Genomic DNA, 23720 nt, shown 5'->3' with positions numbered 1-23720 from the left:
TGGAAACTTCAGCAACTTCAAATAAGCTAACAAACCACCAAACACTTCTCCAAAGTCACCAAGAGCCAGTAGAAATCAATCAGCAACTAACCTGAAAGCAGTTGATGATCCTTTTAAATATTGCTGGTTGGGGGCGGGGGGGGGGGGGTCCTTCCTGCTGCTGAACGCTGGCATCAAATCAGCGTTACACGCTGACTGATGTCACGATCTGCCTACTCTACATACATCCGATGTATGCTCCCAGCGCCCGGGCTAACAACCTCACCAAAATGGCGTCACGTGCGGCCCCTGGCGCGAAGTGTGCGCACGCTGCGTGGACGCCATTTTGGACTCAAAACAGCACCCATAGCGCTGAAAAAATGGGCGCAACTGAGCCAAATTTAGCGGCCATTGACTTTTATTGTCTGTCTTAATAGGGGTAGGTAATATCTCATGTATACGTAATGTAAATAAATGACAGCCGAGGAAAGCGGAGTTACTCTAAAGATAGAGGAATCCAGTTCTGGGAGTATGTAGCAGTGAGTTTTCACTGCCTAGGTAGCAGCCAGAAAGCTCCTGGAAAATATATCTAAAAAATTATGTTTTGGAGAACTCTTTGCATCTGATTCAATTTGAAAAGAACCCATATCACATCGCAATGGCAACAGTTGTTGTCCTATGATAAACTACCATCTGCAAACCATGAAAAACAGAGAATGAGTTTGTCAGGGACCATAAGAGAAAAGTTTTGAACAGACAAATGCAACAAATAGGTAGATGAGATTTAAAAGCTCACAGAAATGGCTTATTCCATTTAAGCCCACTAGCTAAGTTTGACTTCAGTAAGGCAACAGAATGAACAAGGTGGATAAGGTGATTTGAACGATTTAGAATTGCTACAGACTTAGACAGAAAGAACTGGATTTGATTAATACGCTGGTATATTCAATAGGTGAGAAAGTTGAAGAGTTTTGTATTCTTTTCAACTCTCCAAGAATGAAATAATATTTTCAAAACAGTATGAGACTGGTTTGAAAAACATTTTGTAATGTGTAGAAATATAAGTTTTGAAAACGAAATTTAATCAAAGGAAACAAAAAACAAAGCAGTGGTCAATTTAATAACAGTCTTGTAGTATTTGGCCTATGCTATTTTGCATGATAAAATGATCTATGATCATATTGTAGCAGGCCTATGAGATTAGAGACTGTCTGGGAAATTACAGTTAGACCCCAAGTTAACCCTTAATAAAGAGAGAATGAGCGAAGCTATTAAGGGACAGCAAGTAGTAATTAGACAGTAGGGGGTGCAATTAAAAATATTAGGAAAGCAAAGAGAGCATGAAAAATTCTTGGCAAGTAAAATCAAGGAAAACCCAAAGATGTTTTATAAATATATTAAGAGTAAGCGGATAACTAAAGAAAGGGTAAGGCCTATTAGAGATCATGAGGGTAATCTGTGTGTGGAGGCGGGAGACGTCGGTAGGGTTCTTAATGAATACTTTGCGTCTGTTTTCACAAAGGAGAAGGGCAAAGCAGACATTGCTATCAGGGAGGAGGAGTGTGAAATATTAGATGAAATAAACATAGTGAGAGAGGAAGTATTAAGGGGCTTAGCAGCTTTAAAAGTGGATAAATCCCCAGGCCTGGATGAAATGTATCCCAGGCTGTTAAGCGAAGCAAAAGAGGAAATAACAGAGGCCCTGACCATCATTTTTCAATCCTTTCTGGCTTCAGGTGTGGTGCTGGAGGACTGGAGGACTGCTAATGTGGTACCCTTGTTTTAAAAAAAGGGAGAAAAGGATAGACCGAGTAATTACAGGCCAGTCAGACTAACCTCGGTGGTGGGAAAATTATTGGAAAGAATTCTGAAGGACAGGATAAATCTTCATTTAGAAAGACACGGATTAATCAAGGATAGTCAGCACAGATTTGTTAATGGAAGGTCGTGTCTGACAAACTTGATTGAATTTTTTGAGGAGGTAACAAGGAGGGTAGATGAGGGTAGTGCATTTGATGTAGTGTATATGGACTTTAGCAAGCCTTTTGATAAGGATCCACATGGCAGACTGGTCACGAAGTTAAAAGCCCATGTGATCCAGGGCAAAGTGTCAAGTTGGATTCAAAACTGGCTCGGAGACAGGAAGCAGAGGGTAATGGTTGATGGGTGTTTTTGTGACTGGAAGGCTGTTTCCAGTGGGGTTCCGCAGGGCTCAGTACTAGGTCCCTTGCTTTTTGTGGTATATATCAACGATCTTGACTTGAATATAGAGGGTATGATTAAGAAGTTTGCAGATGATACTAAAATCGGCTGTGTGGTTGATACTGAAGAAGGAAGCTGTAGACTGCAGGAAGATATCAATAAATTGGTCAGGTGGGCAGAACAGTGGCAAATGGAATTCAATCCAGAGAAGTGTGAGGTAATGCATTTAGGGAGGGCTAACAAGGAAAGGGAATACACATTAAATGGTAGGACACTGAGTAGTGTAGAGAAACAAAGAGACCTTGGAGTGCACGTCCAAAGATCCCTGAAGGTAGCAGGCCAAGTAGATAAGGTGGTTAAGAAGGCATATGGAATGCTTGCTTTTATTAGCCATGGCATAGAATACAAGAGCAGGGGGATTATGCTTTAACTGTATAAAACACTAGTTAGGCCTCAGCTAGAGTACTGCGTGCAGTTCTGGTCACATTACAGGAAAGATGTGATTGCACTAGAGAGGGCAGAGGAGATTTACAAGGATGTTGCTGGGAGTAGAGAATCTTAGCTATGAGGAAAGACTGGATAGGCTAGGTCTGTTTTCCTTGGAACAGAGGAGGCTGAGGGGAGACCTTATTGAGGTGTATAAAATTATGAGGGGCATAGATAAAGTGGTTGAAAGGACCTATTTCCCTTAGCAGAGGGGTCAAAAGCCAGGGGGTTCAGATTTAAAGTAATTGGGGGAAGGTTTAGAGGGGATTTGAGGGGAAATTTCTTCACCCAGAGGGTTGTGGGGGTCTGGAACTCACTGCCTGAAAGGGTGGTAGAGGCAGGAACCCTAACCACATTTAAAAAGTACTTCGATGTGCACTTGGGATGCTCTAACCTGCAGGGCTACGGACCAAGAGCTGGGAAATGGGAAATAACAACAGAAACTGCTGGAAAAACTCAGCAGGCCAGGCAACATCTGTGGAGGGAAAATAGAGTTAATGTTTCGGGTCAAAACCCTTTGTCTTGCTGAGTTTTTCCAGCATTTTCTGTTGTTATTTCAGATTTCCAGCATCTGCAGTATTTTGCTATCGTACTAGTGCTGGGAAATGGGATTAGGCTGGATAGCTCTTTGTTGGCTGGCGCGGACACGATAGGCCGAAATGGCCTCTTTCCGTGCTGTAAATTTCTGTGATTCTGGGAGCAAATATTGGCAAGTTGGAACAGTCAAGAAAAAAAACAGCACAGTAGAAAAATAGCACCCAAAGGTGATTGATCAGGCAGGATCTCCCCCTTCTGAATTCATGTTGACTAATTGTTACCAGATTATTATTGTACAGCTAATTCTCAATTCTACTCCTAATAATCAATTCCATTATTTTTTATGGGACTGAAGTAAGCATGTGTCTGCTTTGTTGCCCTTTTTGAAAATGGGTACTTAATTTATTTGTTTCCAATATACTGCTACCTCCCCAATGTCCAGTGACTCTCTTATAATGACCATAAATGCCTCATAAAACACCTCCTATTCCCCTTTCATACTTTGTAAAGTAAGATGCCCAAAATTGGACACAACAGGGTGGACATTTTGCAGACTCTTTTGACAGGGTGGAAGTTCAGTTGGCAGGACTTTTTGGGGCCACGATTTTCTCAGCGGTGTCGGAATGGTGGATGGTTTCCGGGTTCCGGTCCCGCTGCCAGCCGCAACCACTCTGTCAAAGGGATTTTCCCTTGATTGGTCTTATTAAGCCCGCCCTGCGGGCTTCCTGGCCAATTAACAAGAAGCGGGTGTGATGACGTCATTTGATGACGCGTCATCAGCCGGTTTCCTTAAAAGGGACCCCAGCCACATTGAGTTTGACAGTTGTTCTGTCAGTGTTTGATGGCATTGAGGTGCTGCAAACACTGCACAAAGGTGGACCCTTGCACCCAGGCTCTCCAATGACTCCCTCCATATGCTTATGGATGGAGTCACAGCATGCAGGGAGGTTCTCTTCCCTTCCAAGGGTGGAAGAGACCTCCCCAGGACACCAACGCAGCCTGGTTGTACTTTGCACAGGAGGACAAAAGCAGGGATGTCGTCAGGGGTCCCTGGCTGCAGTGGCACAAACCTTTCAATGATCTCAGTGGATCACAAAACGTTACTGCAAAGCCACACTCAAACTCACCCTGCTGTGCCACTCAACACATCCCCATCACTCTGCCTTCCCTACCCTTCTCCTGCACATCCTTACTCACACCAACTACCTTGCCTCTCCACCCAACCCTCTCTATCTACATTATCACTTCCCCATCTCACTAGCCACCTCTCACACTCATCCTACTGCAAGCATACCAACTAACAACAGACAATGGTAGGCACTTGAGAGGTTTAGCCAATGTCCATGTGAAGTTTCTGGTAATATGTTGTCATACAGTGAAATCTATATTTTTAACACTGCCCCTTATTGGACAAATCTGTGCGCACCTTGAGAAGTGTCTGATTGAGTTCCAGTGAATGTTGAGACATAACTTTCTCCCCCGCCCCCCCACTATAGTGATGAGTGTGCATGGAATGGCTTGGACATTAAAGGGATGCTTTACGGTGCTGGTGTGGAATGGTGTCAACCTAGCGCATCATGTGGCAGCCAGGGTTTACAGCGTCAAGTGAAGTAAATCTGGCCATGGTGATGCCATCACTGGCCTCCCGGGCAGCAATGTTGTCAGGTGCTGATGCCCTGTGTCCTGTGCAGCATCAGGTGATGGCGGAGAAGGTTGGTGATGTTGATGTTGTGGCTGATCGTGGAAGGATTCAGAGGACCAAGGTCTGATTTTTTTCAAGGGCACCGATGTTGCTGCAATAGATGGCAGCTGCAGGTGAGATGACAGAAGCGATCTGTCAATGGTGAGAAAGGTTGTTCCAATGAGGTAACACTGGACATACAGTTGCCTCTATACGCTTGCAAGCTACAGAAATTTCTATATGTGTTACAAATGCAGTAACCAATAGTTTCTGCGGTCTGAAACTGACCATTTGCAACATGGCATCCTTTACACAACTTCTGCAGCTGTCAGCTTGTCAGATACATCAGAGCAGACTCAACTCACGCCGGGGTGAGCTGGTGTGTTCCCCGAGCAGCGGCTAACCCGTGGGGGAAGCACGTAAAATTGGAAGGAAGCCTCAAAATACCATTCAATTGGCTCTTAACAAGCCATTTAATGAGCTCAATTGTCTCCTCCGCTGCTTGGTGTCGGATCAGTTATCTGCTGACAGACCCGACACCAGGGAGACTTGTGTGGAGGCGGGTTTCCTACCCGCTGTCAATCTTTGCTATTTTGACAGCAAACCCGCCCTCTGAGCACCGGCAAAATTCCAGCCTACATCTGCTTTTAGACCTATGCCTGCTATCAGAGGTAAGTTGGGCGGAATTCACAGAGAAGTTTGGAAAAGCCCCCAGACATGTCCCTAGAGTTGGTTTTAAAAATTGTTTTCGTATCTTCACAATCTTCCCTTCCAGAATAGCCAATCTACTAATTTTTCTGTATCCTCCAGCAGTTCCTTATAATCATCTTCATAGTTAATCACGTGCCCTATTTTTGTGATTTCCTATGAAATAATCCCTCAGATGTACAGTAATTATTTTTTAGGCTGTTCTGCACTACCCAAATCAAATGCCTTTATTTTAAATCATTTAAACTATTTATGCAATAACCCTTGAGTCAGTGCTACAGATGTACAGAGTGAATATGGACTGTAGCAAGTGAGGACATTGCAATGGCAATATTCAGTGAGTTACATATTCTCTTGTTAATATAGAAGTTAAAGTTTTTCTTGTTAATATTGACCAATACATCGCTATCCTCCTTAGAGGCTGGTGCAGTAGGCAGTATCTCTTTGGATTCAAGATGGCTCCACGATGACACACTTGGTGATGGGAAATTAGAACCGAGGCAACTCTCCATGGAAGGCTCTGTAATCTGATATCCGAGCCATATAGTTCCATATTATTCCTGCCAATTTGGCTCAGTGATGGGACCTGAAGAGGTAGAACTTCACTGATAGATCACACTCATTACCTATACCCCCCAGGGCCTGATAATCTACATCCTAGGGTACTTAAGGAAGTGGCCCTAGAAATAGTAGATGCATTGCTGATCATCTTCCAACATTCGATGGAAGCTGGAACAGTACCCATGGATTGGAGGGTAGCTAATGTTACCCCACTATTAAAAAAAGGTGGTAGAGAGAAAACGGGGAATTACAGACCGGTAAGCCTGACATCGGTAGTGGGGAAAATGCTAGAGTCCATTATAAAAGATGTAATAGCAGAGCACTTGGAAAACAGTGACAGGATCGGACAAAGTCAACATGGATTTACAAAAGGTAAATCATGCTTGACTAATCTACTGGAATTTTTTGAGGATGTAACTAGTGAAATAGATAAGGGAGAATCAGTGGATGTGGTGTATTTGGACTTTCAGAAGGCTTTCGATAAGGCCCCACATAAGAGATTAGCGTGTAAAGTTAAGGCACATGGGATTGGGGGCAAGGTATTGACTTGGATAGAGAACTGGTTGGCAGATAGAAAGCAAAGAGTTGGAATAAACGGGTCTTTTTCCGAGTGGCAGGCAGTGACTAGTGGGGTACCGCAGGGATCGGTCCTTGGACCCCAGCTATTCACAATATATATTAATGATCTAGACAAGGGAACTAGATGTAATATCTCCAAATTTGCAGACGACACAAAGCTGGGTGGGCGTGTGTGCTGTGAGGAGGATGCCGAGAAACTACAGGATGATTTGGACAGGTTGGGTGATTGGGCAGAAGCATGGCAGATGCAATATAACGTGGATAAATGCAAGGTTATCCACTTTGGTGTCAAAAACAAGAAGGCAGATTATTATCTGAATGGCAATAGGTTGGGAGAAGGGGAAGTGCAACGAGACCTGGGTGTCCTTGTGCACCAGTCGCTGAAGGTAAGCATGCAGGTGCAGCAGGCGGTTAAGAAGGCAAATGGTATGTTGACCTTCATAGCGAGAGGGTTTGAGTACAGGAACAAGGATGTCTTGCTGCAGTTGTACAGGGCCTTGGTGAGACCACATCTTGAGTATTGGGCCAGAAATTCCAGGCCAGAAGCGTGAGTGCGGTCGGCTTACTCACGCTTCTGGCCGTTGGAAATGCCGGCGTTCAGCATGAACAGCGCATGCGGGGAACGCCGGCATTTCCAGACCTCGAGCGCGTGCGACTGCACAGGCAGCGCTTGCGCAGTGAACTTCGTGGATTTCATTCATGAAATCCGTGAGGTTAAGTCCTTAGAAGTTACACTGAAAAAAAGCAAGTGTAAAGTGGTTCATTGGCTGCGGAGGAAGATATATTTTATCGTGGAGCTTTTGAAATGCAATATTTTTGTTTGGGAAAGGGAGGGAAGTTATTTTAAGAAATTTTAAGTAAGTTTTAAAGTTAAAATTTTTTTTTTTTAAAAAGGGTTTTCAGAACGGTAGGTAGAAGGAGCAATTGTGGCTGTGTGAATGGAATGTGAGAATGAGTTATGTATGTATGTCCACATATATTCCTTTACGTATATGTATGTATGTTTTATATTCCTTTACTATGAATGTATGTTTTTAATTATGATTTTCCAATAAGTTACTTTCTCTGAAAGTCATAATTAAATAATACATTCATACACATAAGTAAAGGAATATATACATAACACGCAAAGGAATATATACAGACATACATACTTTCAGAAGCTCCACGATAAGAAATATCTTCCTCCGCAGCCTCTGTAGCAACTGTACCCATGCTTTTTTCATGTGTAAGTTGTAATGACTGGACCTCACTGAAAGCATTAATGAAAGCGGCGAATTATACTGCGCACGTGCTGCCTGTGCAGTCGCACGCGTTCTGCCTCTGAACCCCTTCGTTCAGAGGACAGGAAATGCCGGTTTTCCCCACATGCACTGTGCATGCTGAAAACCGGCATTTCATCCGGCCAGATGCGTAAGTACCCCGACCGTACTAGCGCATTTGGAAGGGAATTATTGGGCCAACATTTTACGTCAATAAAATAAAAAATTTAACACTTGCACGACTTGCCCCCTCGCATCTGCGACTGAGGGTCCAAGGAGGTGCATTGCGCAAGAGGTCATCATCGCACGTATCCTCACACTGTTCCCTTTGGGGAACTGTATGAAGTGGTGGAAGGATTTATGGCCGTGATTAACGCTCATTCCGTGACCGTAACCATCTTTGAACCAGCCATTAGGGTGGTTAGTCCTATGGCGGGAGGGTTTTACGGGCTCCCACAACCCATCTGAGGGGGGGGGGCGGGGGCCACCAACACCCACGGACGCAAGTATCCCGCTGGATGTCCACCCAGAATTTAAAGTTGGAGCTCCGACTCCACTTGCCGGGACTGTCTGGAGTGGGGTTCAAAACCCTACTCCTTCTGGCCCAACGGCAGGGATGCTTACTGCTACGCAAAAGGCCCACTCCGCACAAAAGGTGACACCCATACGTTTCCTGCGCCTTTTCCCTCCCCGTGACTGGAGCCCTATGCTGCCATTTCACGTAGCTAATCGGATTGGGCGTTTGTCATAGCGGTAGGATCCCCGCCGCTGGGCCAGATCAGGGTAGGGTTTCGAACCCCGCTCCAGCAAGTGGAGTCGGAGCTCCGGCTCTAAATTCTGGGTTGACATCCAGTGGGATATTTGCGTCCGTGGGTGTGGGTGGCCCCCCCTCCTTGTATAGCTTGTGGGAGCCCGTAAAACCCTCCCGCCATAGGACTAACCGCCCTAATGGCTGGTTCAAAGATGGTTACGGTCACGGAATGAGCGTTAATCACGGCCATAAATCCTTCCACCACTTCATACAGTTCCCCAAAGGGAACAGTGTGAAGACACGTATGACGACGACATTGCTAAATAAATAAATGGAATTTAAAAAATTCTTTTAGGGCTTTTAAAAGTCTTTAAATTGCTTTAATTCTCTTTAAAACTACTTCAGATTACTCAAAATAATGTAAACATTTAAAAAAGTTTATAAAAGTTACCAAAAACTTCCAAAAACCTATTTAAACTGCTGCTTTGCATGTAAAAAAGCAAAGCAGCTTGACAGAAACATTGGGGGCGTGTCCAGTGAAACTGAGACCTCAAGGGGCGTGTCTCACTTACACTGCACGCTCCTGGGTCCGCGCTGGCTGCACTCCTGGGCGGCGTGACGTCATACGCTGCCCGGGAATGTGCTTTCAATTTCTCCAAGTTCAGGCGTCCCAGAAGCTGATCGGCAGGAGCGCGGGGTAAGTGCAAATATGGGGCTTGCACGCGCTGCAAGCCCCGTTCTGGAATTTCTGGCCCATTGTGTGCAGATTTGGTCGCCTTATCTGAGGAAGGATATTCTTGCCATGGAAGGAGTTCAGCGAAGATTCACCAGGCTGATACCTGGGATGGCAGGAATGACGTATGAGGAGAGATTGGGTCGATTGGGCTTGTACTCGCTGGAGTTTAGAAGAATGAGAGGGGATCTCATTGAAACTTATAAAATTCTGGCAGGACTGGACACACTAGATGCAGGGAGGATGTTCCCGATGGTCGGAGAATCCAGAACCAGGGGTCACAGTCTAAGGATAAGGGGTAGGCCTTTTTGGACAGAAATGAGGAGGAATTTCTTCACCCAGAGAGTGGTGAACCTGTGGAATTCTCTACCACAGAAGGCAGTAGAGGCCAATTCATTAAATATATTCAAGAAGGAGTTGGATACAGGAAACTTTGGTTTATCCGGAGGTTAACTGTCCGGAATTCTCGATCCACTGGCAAAATTCAGGAGTCGGTTCAGTAAGTTTTTTTTCTTTTCATTGCTTTTTTTTCACCAGTCAGGCTCTGCAAGGTCTAGCTAAAGCTGTTGCTTAGCTACAGAGTCGCTTGCAAGCTACGGCCGACTGTTTAGCAGCTGTAAGCAACAGGGTTTGTTGCTAGATACGGAGCTGAAACGCTCCGTATGTTTTAACATTAGCGCTGGTTTGTCCGGCAGTTTTGATGGGACGGCAATAGCTCGGTCCCATCGGTGCCGGATATCACAAAGTTTCCTGTATATTTCTTAAGGCTAATGGGATCAAGGGGTATGGGGAGAAAGCAGGGACCGGGTACTGAACTTGGATTATCAGCCATGATTGCATTGAATGGCGGGGCAGGCTCGAGGGGCCGAATGGCCTACTCCTGCTCCTATCTTCTATGTTTATATGTTTTACACAGCCTTAGGTACACTTGCAAGACAGTGTCCTAAGGGGCATGGAGGACCAACCTGGACCAACAGCGGAGAACTTACTATTGCTCTGTGCCGATAAATTGAGCTGGTTCAACTCCACCAGTATCCCTGTTTACGCTTAGAGGTCTCTAACCTCTGTCTCTTGCCAATTTGTGCCCAAGCTCTCTGAATTTTGGTTAGGTGATGTGTTCTTACAACTATTTCTAGCAAACAGGAACTTTACCTGTGGATTTCATCATTCCAGGTTTGAGAACTCCTAAATATGATGATGGGTTTCCATGCATTTCAGGCATGTGGCTGACCAAAAAACAATGTGATACAGCAATACAACTCATTACCTGTACCGAAGCGCTCCACTTCCTTCTTGGAGCGCAATCAGCAGCAGGTGGGGCGGAGACTTCAGCAGTGCTGCACACTGGGCCGTGCAGCGCTGCCGTGTCCAAAGGCTCCTTCCCTCCCTTAAAGGAAAGGGATATTGCTGCAGGCTCTGCAATATTAAAAGAACCTACCTGGACCACCAAGGCAGCCGCGATCAGCCCGGTACTCGAGCAGAGTGCCGGGCTGATCGATCACAGGCAGGAACCCACAAAAAAACTGGAACAGGAAAGGTACTTTTTTTTTTACTTACCTCGGCCACCTCGCTCTTAATCATCGCCCCTGAAGTGGCCAGCAGCCCGATGCACACCTTCTGTAGCTGTCGGTGTTTTCGACTGGCACTGCTGCAAGGGGCGGAAGTCAATTTCAGGTCCAGGGCGCTACTGGAGCGATGCGCATGGCGATGAAGTCACGATCTCCGGGCGAAGGAGATAGGGGCGCAATGCCATAGCGCTGCCGCAAAACTCCCGCTGAATATGGCGGGTGTTGATGTCAGCGCCGCGCCCGGTTGCAATGCCATTTGTGCCCCGGGGGTGCTAATGGGAGGTGCAAAGGCCCCCAATTTCGTCCCCTTAGTTTGTTTTCTTAATTTCCTTCTATGGACAAACTCCATTTTTTTGTTGGCTTTTTCAGTCATTAAACTGTGGTAAATGTATAATACAATAGCAAAATACTGCGGATGCTGGAAATCTGAAATAACAACAGAAAATGCTGGAAATACTCAGCAGGCCAGGCAGCATCCGGCTGTTAACTCTGTTTCTCTCTCCACGGATGCTGCCTGGCCTGCTGAGTATTTCCAGCATTTTCTGTGGTAAATGTATATCTGATTATTATAGTCTTATGTGACAATCCAACTGTCATTTAAAAACATGCTGCTTTCTGCATTATCACAGCGCTACTGTCCTAACATTCTTATTAGTTCAAAGCAAAAGCATTTGTATTCAGATTTAATTCAACTGTGTAATTGTGCCATTTGTTAAATTCTAATGCAATGTCCTCCTCAGTTTCTTAGTGTAACACCATTAAGAGAGTGGAATGAGAAAGACGACTCAGCCATCAAGCCCACACTTTGCAATGGATCCTGTGTAATTTACACTCTTACCAATTTATTTAATTCATTGAATGGATATAAAATTCTAACCATGCAAAAGCTCCAGGACATCAGTCTAATATTACAGCCTACATTATTCAGTCCTAACCAGTTACATTCCACAGACAACATTCTTTAGCAGGTCTAAACAGGACTTGAGGAACAGTGTTCCATACAGTCTTTGAACATCTAGGTTTATACTAGCTCTTTTCTAAAGATTACTTACAGGATCTCCACGTGAACTGGCCTCTCCACGATCACCTGGCATTCCTCTTTGGCCTTTTCCACCCTAGAAATTAAGGGAAGCCACGTTAGTTATCAGAAATAAATTGAATACTCAGCATCTAAATGAAATTTATTCTATAGGGAAGAATAGTTTCACTGTCCAGGAATATGATGCACCCCAGTCAGATGAAAAATATAATTCACACGCTAAAAAAAAACTAGAGTATTTTTACTGCAGCAGAGATGGTATGGATCTAGTATAAATTATTAAAGGATTTGACAGAATAAATAAATAGTGATTACTTCCACTATTCTCTAAATCAGTATCAGGTGCGTAATCAGGAAGATGTTGCTTGACAAACCCGAGTTTTTTAAGAAGGTGACAGATGTGGTAGATGGAGGAAATGCAGTGGATGTGGTGTATATGAACACTCAGAAAGGCTTTGACAAGATACCATATAGGAGATAACTAGATTAAGGGGTATGGAATTAGGGAAAGATAGCAAAATGGATTAAAAACTGGTTAAAAGGGAAGAAACAGAGAGTAGAGCCCTGATTTTAAACCACTGGCCAGAGTTGTGCAGCCTGGGGCCGAGGTAGATGGCAAATCATCTGGCCCTCTACAGCATTTTAACTCCCGGGCCTCATCTGCATAGGTCAATCTCCCACTCTAACCCGGAAGGAAGTATTATATGGCTGGCAGGCAAAAGTAGGATTTCGGACAGCAGGAGGCCGCTGCCAGGGCCCTAAATGAACGTTCCCTGGCACTCGGCTAACTTGTTGGGTCAGGAGGGCATTGCGGTCGGGGGTTGGGGAGGAAGCCCAAGGCAAGGGAGGCCTGACGTTTCCTTGTGGGGCTCAGAGAGCACTGGGTCTGGCTCCACTTGCCGCTTGGTAGGCCTAGTGGGAAAGGCATGGCAGCTTTCTCGTGCAGGCCTTGGGTTAAAATTGCAGTCGAACCCCAATGATGTCATTGGAGCCCAATCTGCATATTTAAAGAAGAACCCCACTGCATTCCGGCGGGTATCCCTCTCACCTGTTTAAAAGCGCAGGTTAAAATTACAGGATCAAAGGGGGTAAATTTCTGTGGCCATTTTAACTGCCTGCCCACCCTGTCTTCGCAGGGCCGGAAGGGTTAAAATCGGCCCTTAAGAGATAACAGCAGTTTCTCAGTGTGGTTAGAAGTAAGTAGTGGTATTTATCCCTCAATCAACATAACAAAAAAAACAGATTATCTGGTCATTATCACATTGCTGTTGTGGGACCTTGCTGCCCCGTTTCTTACATTACAACAGTGACTACACTTCAAAAGTACTTAATTGGCTGTAAAGTGCTTTGGGACGTCCTGAGGTCGTGAAAGGCACTATATAAATAGAATTTTTTTTGCATAAAGGGTTATTAGAATATGGAATTAATTATCACTTTAGCTATTGAAGTTCAGTCAATCATGGCATTTAAGAGGGAATTACATGAACACATGAAGAGTGAAAATATTAAAGGATATGAGGAAAGAACAGGGAACTGAGGTTAGCATAGGTAACTCCAATGTAGAGCTAGCACAAGCACAAGGATAAAGTACCCAATGGTCTCCCTCTGTACCAAAATTTCTATGGGGTAGATTCCAACTTTGGGAATGGGGCCTCTTCTTTTTCACCACCCAGTTCAACTGGGCGTGCGTGTACAGTGCACATTCTGCGCAGTTGTATCTTTAAATTGGACTGGGATCCTACGTACATCAAAGGATCCCAGTTTACATACAATAGTAAGGCTCTTGTCTGATTCAGGCAGGCGTCTGTATGGCGGTGGAGCAGGAATGAGGTGCCATTTGCATCTGGCAAGCCCAAGGTAAAATTAGTCATCAATATTCTATAATCTCTTCATTTTGAACAATTATTCACACATTTTCCTTCATTATTCTTCATTGCATTGCCATCAGCTAGTTTTCTTGCTTTCATTTTTTTTGTTATATAAACTGGGATTAATGTTGTGTAATCCATTGAGAAATAACCATCTCCTATAGAAATCTGAATCAGAACAGAAAATACTGCAAATACACAGCAGGTCCTCCGGCATTTGAAAAAAGAAAAGGCAGGTTAACGGGGGGGGAGGGAGGTAACTTTCCAAATCTGTGCCAACAGCGGGTATACGATTTTCCAATTTTCACTGCTGGTAGGCACCGGGACGTACTTGGAAAATTTAGGCTAGGGTCTGTACCCAAACATTATCCTGTCTTTTCTGTTCACTGTGTATTTCCTGTACTTGCAGTTTTTTCCTTTTATAGCCACTGAAACAGGACAATTCTGCACAAAGCAGTAGATACACATTTCTTGGTCACAATAACTGTTTAAAGATAACGGGAAAGGTTTTACCAGTTTTCCATCATTGCCTTTTTCACCAGAAGCTCCAGGGACTCCATAGTCTCCCTGTAAGAACACAATATTGTATTAATACTTGTAATGTATTTGTAAATAGTCTTTCTGCGCAACTCTAGTTCAGAAAATTTGTACCTGCTCTCCAATTATTCCATCGATACCATGGTCCCCATCACTACCCTGTTACAATAGAAGGTTGGGTTTTAGTACACTGGTAAAATTAGAAATGTCAGGCTGAAGAAACTATTCAAATTTCACAGGACAAAACAATTAAAAATAAAGAATTTTATTATGCCATATTTACCTTCTGTCCTCGATAACCTTTTCTTCCCTGAAATATATATGTAGTTGATTATGAAACTGTCAGACTAAGAAGTTACGTATTTTTGATAAATGTCATTGATGTGAACAATAGATTAGGAACATGTTCTTACCTTGAAACCTCTGTTACCCGGACATCCATCATCTCCTTGAGTACCATTATATCCAGATGGGCCTCTCTCCCCCTAAATAAACAATTAAACCTTATTTTACTAGAACATGATATCAATCCAATGTTGCTTAAGGTTTCAGTGACTATATTAGCAACCAAAAAAAATCATACTAAAAAGAAAAAAAAAATACACGGATAGTGTTCTCAGCTCCATTTTCAAACTTCTGGCAGCATTGAGTAGATTGGGCCTATACTCTCTGGAGTTTAGAAGAGGTGGTCTCATTGAAACATATAAGATTGTAAGGGGGATTGACAGGGTAGATGCTGAGAGGTTGTTTCCCCCTGGCTGGAGAGTCTAGAACTAGGGGCCATAGTCTCAGGATAAGGGGTCGGCCATTTAAGACTGAGATGAGAAGGAACTTCTTCACTCAGAGGGTTGCGAATCTTTGGATTTCTCTACCCCAGAGGGCTGTGCATGCTTAGTTATTGAGTATATTCAAGGCTGAGATAGATTGATTTTTGGACTCGAGGGGAAACGAGGGATATGGGGATCGGGTGGGAAAGTGGAGTTGAGGTCGAAGATCAGCCATGATCTTATTGAATGCTGGAGCAGGCTCAAGGGGCTGTATGGCCTACTCCTGCTCCTAATTCTTATGTTCTTATGTACTATTCAATTCTATGTTCTTATGTACTGTTCAATTCAGATACAATTCAATTTGTCATTTTCATTGGCAGAATAAAAATCATAATCCCACCTTCACCAGTACTGGCTGGCATTTTGCAAATACTTGCAAGTCATTTATAACAGCCTAATTGGCACAGTAGTTTGGTTCACTACAAACATGAATATTTCCATATGCGAGTTGGGAGTGCTCTGAATCTGAAGAATCAGCTATAGCGGCCCAGATATAGACGGGGAGGGTGCTGGGGAGGCCGAAAATGGCCGAAGAACCCGGCAAGACCAAATTATTCATTTTCATGTACCGTTTCCTGCCCGGCAGGCGGCAGAATTGACAGTCTGGCCGGCGGGCGGGAGGCAACACAAGCGGCAGAAGGCTGCAGCCAGGGATAGTCCCCCTGGTAGGCAATCAGGGAAAGGAAGATCAGCAACAGCAACTTGCATTTAAATAGCGCCTTTAATATAGCAAAATGTCGCAAGGTGCATCTCAAGAGCGTTATCAATCAAAATTTGACACCAAGCTACAGAAAGCAATATCAGGACAGTTGACAAAAGCTTGGTCAAAGAGGTAGATTTTAAGGTGCGTCTTAAAGGAGGAGAGAGAGGTAGAGAGATGGAAAGGTTTAGGGAAGGAATTCCAAAGCTTAGGGTCTAGGCAGCTGAAGGCACAGCCGCCGATGGTGAGCAATTAAAATCAGGGATGCACAAGAGGCCAGAATTGGATGAGCGCAGAGATCTCGAAGGCTTGTAGGGCTGGAAGAGGTTACAGAGATAGGCAGAGCGAGGGCATTAAGGGATTTGAAAACAAGGAAGAGAATTTTAGAATTGAGGCATTGCTGAACCGCGAGCCAACGTAGATCAGCTAGCACTGGGGTGATAGATGAACGGGACTTGGTGCGAGTTAGGATGAGCTCAAGTTTATGTAGGGTGGAAGATGGGAGACCGGCCAGGACAGCATTAGAATAGTCAAGTCTGGAGGTAACAAAGGCATGGATGAGGTTTTCAGCAGCAGATGAGCAGGGGTAGAGTCGGGCGATGTTACGGAGGAGGAAGTAGGCAGTCTTGGAGATGAAGCGGATATGTGGTCGATAGCTCATCTTGGTGTCAAATATGACACCAAGGTTGTGAATGGTCTGGTTCAGCCTCAGACAGTTGCCAAGGAGATAAATGGAGTCGGTGGCTAGGGAACATCCTCCAGTTCCTCACCACGTGGCCATTCTTCATATGTGAGCATATTCAACTGTGCAGTACATCGCAGCTGAGGCTGATCCTACCCTCACCTGACACATGTCCACACATGCACACTTTTCAGCAGAAGTCATTGGTTAGCAATCAGGAATTGGAACCTGAGGAGATTTTTTACTCTACCTAGACTGTGGACACAGAAGACAGTTATAGGCTCCACCACCACCCCAGCTGAAATTAAATAATTCAGTCCAGACTGAGGTTCAAACCCTGGACAAGTGTCAGCTTTGACTCAGTGGTAACACTCTCGTCTTCCCTCTCAGGTGGACATAAAAGGTCCATGGCAGTATTTGAAGAAGAGCAGGGGAGTTCTCCCAGTGTTCTGGCCAACATTTATCTCTCAACCAACATGTAAGAAAAACAGATTATCTGGTAAATTTATTTCATTGTTGTTTGCGGAACCTTGCTGTGTGCAATTTTGGCTGCTGCATTTCCTACATTACAATAGTGACTACACTTCAAAAAGTACTTAATTGGCTGTAAAGCACTTCTGGACATCCTAAGGTCATGAAAGGTAAATCATTCTTTCTTAGGACCTTCCTGGTTTCAGTACCACATCAGATGGTGCATTTAAGCATTCATCAACAAGCAAAGCTTTCCTGGAATTTCTTTTTAAAACCCTGCCTATTATAATGAAGGGAATAAAGGTCACTCAGCTGTGGATATGGTTTGCCTCTGAGTCATGATCTGGTTAATGAGACATTAATAGAATGTAAATAATTCAGACAAAACAAGTTCTAACACAAACACACTTGCCCACACATATTAAACTGGATTTTTGAAAGCACAATCTAGTAAGGCAGACAGTAGATTTGTTCCTCTGAACCACATGATTCCAATACTCTCCTGGCCTCCCATTCTCCACCCTCCATAAATTCCAACTTGTCCAAACTCCGCTGCTGGTTCTTGTCCCATATTAAGTCCTGCTTGTCCATCACCGCAGTCCTCACTGGTTTACATTTACTCCCAATCCCCAAGTGCACTGAATATAAAATCCTCATTCTCAATAAATTCCTCCATGACTTCAAACCACCTCATCTCATCCACCCCTGTCTCCCTTCCAAACACTCAATTCCTGACTCCATCCTCTTGTATTCTCCTGCCGCTTGGCTCTGCTACTGGTGCAGAGCCTATAGCCACTTCAACCCTACTCTCTGGAACTCCCTCTAAAATGCCTCAGCCTCTCCACCTTTAAAAACTTTCCTAAAACTCATTTCTTCAACCAAGCTTTCAGTCAGCTATCCTAATCTCCCCTTTTCTAGTTCAGTGTCCATTTCCTTAAGCCTATTTGTGAAATGCCGTGGGAAATTTATTTATGTTAAAGACCCTATAAGTGCACAAGTTGTTGTTGAAAGTGATACATTTCTTTCAATATTTGGATTTTATTGCTAAACATTAGTGTAGTCTATATACACACTAACTATGAGAGCAGCCCACCGACTGAGAGAGCACTAAACACTGACTGAGATCTAAACATCCATTGAGCTGCTTTTATCCCCAGAGTCTGCTGAGGGAAATTCAATTAAAAAAAGAAAACTTCTGCTGAATTTGTGAGCTTTCCTTTGTGGAGTGATTTAACGTTTGGTGAGGTTGTTGATCCAATGAAGTTTTGCAACTGCAGCTGACAGTTGATTAATTAGATAATTTAACATTTTATTGTACCATTGAGGTAGAATGTACCAAGTGTAACAACTTTTTGATCCATTCAGTACAAGGCACCTGGAGTAAGGGGGAAGTCCTGTTTAGGACCAAGATATGTCTCTTCTAATCTGTGCCATTCTGTGTAACCCAAATTCCCTCAGTGTCCATTTGCATGCTCATTTTGGCTGCTGCTCTGGACCCAAGCTCATTACCTGCACCTCCTTTTTTTTCCCCCTGGCCACTCACGAGCACTTCTCTCCTGTCTCGTCTCTGTCCTGTTGCTGCCATGCCACCTTTCTCCCCTCTTGGGTATTTTGTACACCCCCCAATCACTACCCCAATCCATTACTACTCTGCTACCTTCCTACTCTCCTGTTGCTGTTCAAGGCCTGAACACCCCCCCCCCCCCCCCATGGATAAGCCTACAGCTACCCTCTGTGCCTCTCTTGGCATTCTCCAAAGGACCCATCGAGGCCTGCTTTGCTGCCTCTTTACAAGCAGCAACCCAAACTGCTCCATTCTCAGGTATCACCAATCTTCCTACCCAGCATGCCGCTGGAGGCCAACGTCGCCAACCTCACATACCACTGCTCTCTTGGACTCTGCCAGTGGACCAACAATCACTGACCCTCTCTGCATTTCTCTCCAGAATGTTTCATGAAAGATTTTCCTCAGGGCTTCTCCTGCTCACCCATCGCAACTTTGGTGGAAACCCAATTACGTGTGTAAAAGGAGTTCATGCAAATTACCACGGCAGAGCCGCAGAAGCCTCAAGGAAATTCACCCCACTTGTCTCGTAAACTGATTTCCGTAGGAGCACAGGAACAAGCAACTCTGAATTCTCAGCTGATAAGGTCTTGTAACGGAAACAGGTGCACCGCCTGGGTGGTAATCTGGCAGAGCGGATTATGTGCCTTTTGTAGAACACACCCAATTTTGATCCCATTGGAATGCCTTTAAACTGAGTGGGATCTACATGCCCTCCATGCCTGTTTGCCAATTGTAGTTATTATTATTATTATTATGGTATATAAATGAGAAGTTCAGTGCTAGCTCCTTTTGTAGTCGATGAACATCTTTCAGTTTTCTTTCCTTCCTTCTCTGTCTCCTTATGTATTCAATTTGGTACTCGCCTTTCTCCCTAACTTTGCTTGCTTCTTTTCTTTTTCCCCAACCCTTTTCCAACCCAGCTTTTCTGTCTCGTTCCAGTACTGAATACTTTTGCACACTGCAGAATAAATATTTGAACTGATTTTAGTCCAGTTACAGACACCACATGAGAAGGATGGGGGATGGAATTTTAACCTGGAGGAGCGTGTGGGTTTGGGTGCGGGTGAGGGTTAAAACCAGCAAAAATATGAGCGCAATGGGCTGACTTCCGCAGTTAACTCAAGCGCGTTATGTTGATTGCACGAAACCTGCTCGGGAGAGGCGGGTTATCTATTAACATAAACATAGTTTTAAATTTAACGTTGCATCCATGGGTTTCCCAGACTTCCTGAAACTCACCATTGAAAGCATGGCGACAACATAATGGCAATTCAGGGGGCTAATTAAAACTCATGGACATACTGCAATAAATACTCAATACTCAACTGCTTTCTTAACTACTAGTGGGAAAGGGTTTGTTCACACAGTACATTTGCTGAGAGTTTACTTTCTACACTTTGGAGGCTTTCTGAATCACATTAGGATGGGTGATGCCTTGGCTGCCTTAGATTGGACCTCGGATGAGAAACAATATGACCACCAGCAGCAGCAGCAGTCTGCTGCTGAGAAACCTGTTACTGGGCATCAAGGATGGGAGCAGCAGAGGGTTGCAGATTGCAGGAGGCACTCCCCGCGACACAGCGTGTACAGGCAGAGGCCGACTTTCTTTGACATATCAGAACAGAAGTGCTTCATGAGGCTCAGGTTGCCGCTTCAGGTGGTGGCCGACATCTGCAGCCTCCTAGAAGAAGACCTGCTCCGTGCTGGACCTGGTGGCCATGCGTTACCAGTGGCTGTCAAAGTGACCATCGCCCTCAAGTTTTTTGCCTCTGGATCCTTCCAGGGCTCTACTGGAGACGTATCCATTATCTCCAAGTCGACGGCCCACAAATGCATAAGACAGATGACTGAGGGGTTGTTTGCCAGGGCCGGCAATTATGTGAACTTCGGTAGTGATGATGCTCGCCAGAATGAGCAGGCACTCGGGTTTGTATCTCTGGCTGGCTTCCCATAGGTGCAGAGCGTCATAGACTGCACACACATGGCAATCCGTGCACCCCCAGATCAACCAGGCGTATTCGTAAACTGCAAGGGCTTCCACTCCATCAATGTGCAGCTGGTGTGCAACCACAAAAAGATATTTCTGCAGGTATGCACAAGATTCCCAGGGAGTTACCATGATGGTTTCCTCCTGCAGCAGTCTAACATCTCTGACATCTTTGGACCTGCAAGCGGACTTAATAGGTGGCTGCTAGAATACCCACTTCAAACTTGGCTGATGACACCCGTCAGAAACCCAATCAATGATGCCCAACAAGGCTACAATTAATGACATATGACCACCATATGTGTGACCAAACAAGCCACCACCAGCCAGGGTGTCCAGAATGGTTGTGGTGTGTTGTGCTCTGCACAACATTGCACAGCAGCGAGGTTTGGACCTGCAAGAGGAACAAGGCACAAAGCGCACATGGTCTGTGGACAATTCCGAGGAGAAGGAGGGTAATGAGGGCAATGCAGCATCAGCTGCTCACATTGCTGCCAGGGATGCCCTTGTTAATGCAAGATTCACTTAGGTTGCACCCTTGGACCGATGTCAAAGCCAAATCCAATCCGGCCAATTACCGCCCCAGCAGTTTACTCTTAATCATCAGCAAAGTGATGGCAGGTGTTGTCGACAGTTCTAACAAGCGACATTTACTCACCAGTGTCCTGCTCGCCGATGCTCACTTTGGGTTCTGCCAGGACCACTCGGCTCCAGGCCGCATTACAGCCTTGATCCAAACATGGGCAAAAGAGCTGAATTCCAGAGGTGAGGCAAGAGTGACTGCCTTTGACATCAAGGCAACATTTGACCGAGTGTGGCATCAAGCAGCCCTAGTAAAATTGAAGTCAATGGGAATCGGGGGGGAAACTCTCCACTGACTGGAGTCATACCTAACACAAAGGAAGATGGTTGTGGTTGTTGGAGGCCAATCATCTCAGCCGCAGGACTTCACTGCAGGTGTTCCTCAGGGCAGTGTCCTAGGCCCAACCATCTTCAGCTGCTTTATCAATGACCTTCCCTCCATCATAACATCAGAAGTGGGGTTGTTTGCTGATGATTGCATAGTGTTCAGTTCCATTTGCAACTCCTTAGATAATGAAGCAGTCTATGCCTGCATGCAGCAAGACCTGGACGACATTCGGACTTAGGCTGATAAGTGGCAATCAACATTCGCGCCACACAAGTGCCAGGCAATGACTATCTCCAACAAGAGAGTGTCTAACCACCGCCCCCTGATATTCAACAGCATTACCATCGCCAAATCCCCCAACATTAACATCCTGGGGGTCACCATTGACCAGAAACTTAACTGAACCAGCCACATAAATACTATGGCTACAAGAGCAGGTCAGAGGCTGGGTATTCTGTGGTAAGTGTCTCACCTCCTGACTCCCCCAAAGCCTTTCCACCATCTACAAGGCATAAGTCAGGAGTGTGATGGACACTCTCCACTTGTCTGGATGAAAGCAACTCCAACAACACGCAAGGAGCTCAACACCATCCAGGACAAAGCAACCCACTTGATTGGCACCCCATCCACCACATTAAACATTCACTCCCTCCACCTCCAGCGTACCGTGGCTGCAGTGTGTATCATCTACAAGATGCACTGCAGCAACTCGCCAAGGCTTCTTTGACAGCACCTCCCAAACCCACGACCTCTACCACCTAGAAAGACAAGGGCAGCAGGCGCATGGGAACACCATCACCTCCAAGTTCCTCTCCAAGTCACACACTATCCTGACTTGGAAATATATTGCCGTTTCTTCATAGTCGTTGAGTCAAAATCCTGGAACTCCCTCCCTAACAGCACCATGGGAGTACCTTCACCACACGGACTGCAGGGGTTCAACAAGGCGGCTCACCACCACTTTCTCAAGGGCAATTATGGATGCACAATAAATGCTGGTCTTGCCAGCGATGCCCACCTCCCAGGAACGAATATTAAAAGAAAATGACTTCAGTTATGGAATCCACATTTTCAGCTGCGTTTGACTATTGCAGAGCAGACATTTAGAGATAGTTTGGGGTCAAGAGGAAAAGTAAATGCAGTTGCATTCAACCAAATGGTAGAGATTGGAGCAAGCTGAGCCCACAAGAAACAGTTAAAAGGATATTTTCATCATGGTAAGGCACTAGTCATACAAGAGGATACAATTAATAGCATGAAGGATATTGAGTCATCATTTGTCCCAGACACTTGACTTAACATAAACTAAGATAAAAAAATATAAAAACCGCATTGAAGAAAATCATGCTACAGTACACAGAGCGTATCATTAATGTTTTTGAAAGTCTGTTTCTAGCACTCCACTGACCAGCAACAACTGGATTTCAGCATTTCATGACTCAATGCCAGTACAGCCAAAAAGCAGCTGGGTTACATTAGTGGGGTCAAAGAGTCAATTGTATTATGCACATAAACCTGTTTTCATTTCAGAATAATTCAGTCAGTGGTCACATTCTGGTTCTGATGTAAATATACTTTGTATATGTTAAAAAGATAATTTATACAGTTTTATGATAAATGGATTCAAAGCAGTGATAATGCAAACTTTCCAAACTGGGTCACAGATTTTGTGTATAGTCTACTGCTTGTAATTCAAGGTTGCTTAATCCAAATTATCTGATAATTAAAAAAAAATTGTACACTAATTCCCACTTTCCTGCGTTATGTATATTGTTTAATTCAAATTATTGGATAATTCAATTTCTTTTAGCACAAAAAATTATAACAATCAGCAGTCGACTATAATACAGACCGAAGGAGTGAGCTAAATCTTTTATCATCTCACTTTCCTAATATATTTTCTTTGCATTATAGATATTGTTACAGCATAAGATATTTAGGCCCTTTGTCTCCTGGCTGGTCTAGAATACATTAACAACTATCTCCTGCTGTTTGTTATTTGTACCTAGTGGGAGAGAAATGCAAACTTAGGCAATATTGTAACAATCTCCCTGATGTCGTAGCATTGTCTACATATACAAAAAT

The 23720-nt window shown here is 44.5% G+C and overlaps 1 protein-coding gene across 4 annotated transcripts in view; it reads right to left on the bottom strand.

Moving 5' to 3' along the window:
- Nucleotides 1–23720, bottom strand: part of LOC147117766 (collagen alpha-6(VI) chain-like) — a 235349-nt gene that overhangs the window by 137858 nt on the left and 73771 nt on the right. For all 4 annotated transcript variants that reach the window (XM_085989028.1, XM_085989027.1, XM_085989025.1 and 1 more), the window contains 5 exons: nt 14905–14976; nt 14775–14801; nt 14606–14650; nt 14468–14521; nt 12100–12162 (listed from right to left, as the gene is read on the bottom strand). In XM_085989028.1, coding sequence (XP_085845154.1) covers nt 12100–12162; nt 14468–14521; nt 14606–14650; nt 14775–14801; nt 14905–14976 — 261 coding nt within the window. The remainder of the gene's footprint in view (nt 1–12099; nt 12163–14467; nt 14522–14605; nt 14651–14774; nt 14802–14904; nt 14977–23720) is intronic.

This window comes from Somniosus microcephalus, chromosome 5, assembly GCF_052327205.1.
Source record: "Somniosus microcephalus isolate GS21.2 chromosome 5, FLI_Smic_1.0, whole genome shotgun sequence".
NCBI classification, from domain to species: Eukaryota; Metazoa; Chordata; class Chondrichthyes; order Squaliformes; family Somniosidae; genus Somniosus; species Somniosus microcephalus.
Note: the sequence above shows the minus strand (reverse complement) of the source record. Positions and strands in the feature narration are given on the sequence as shown.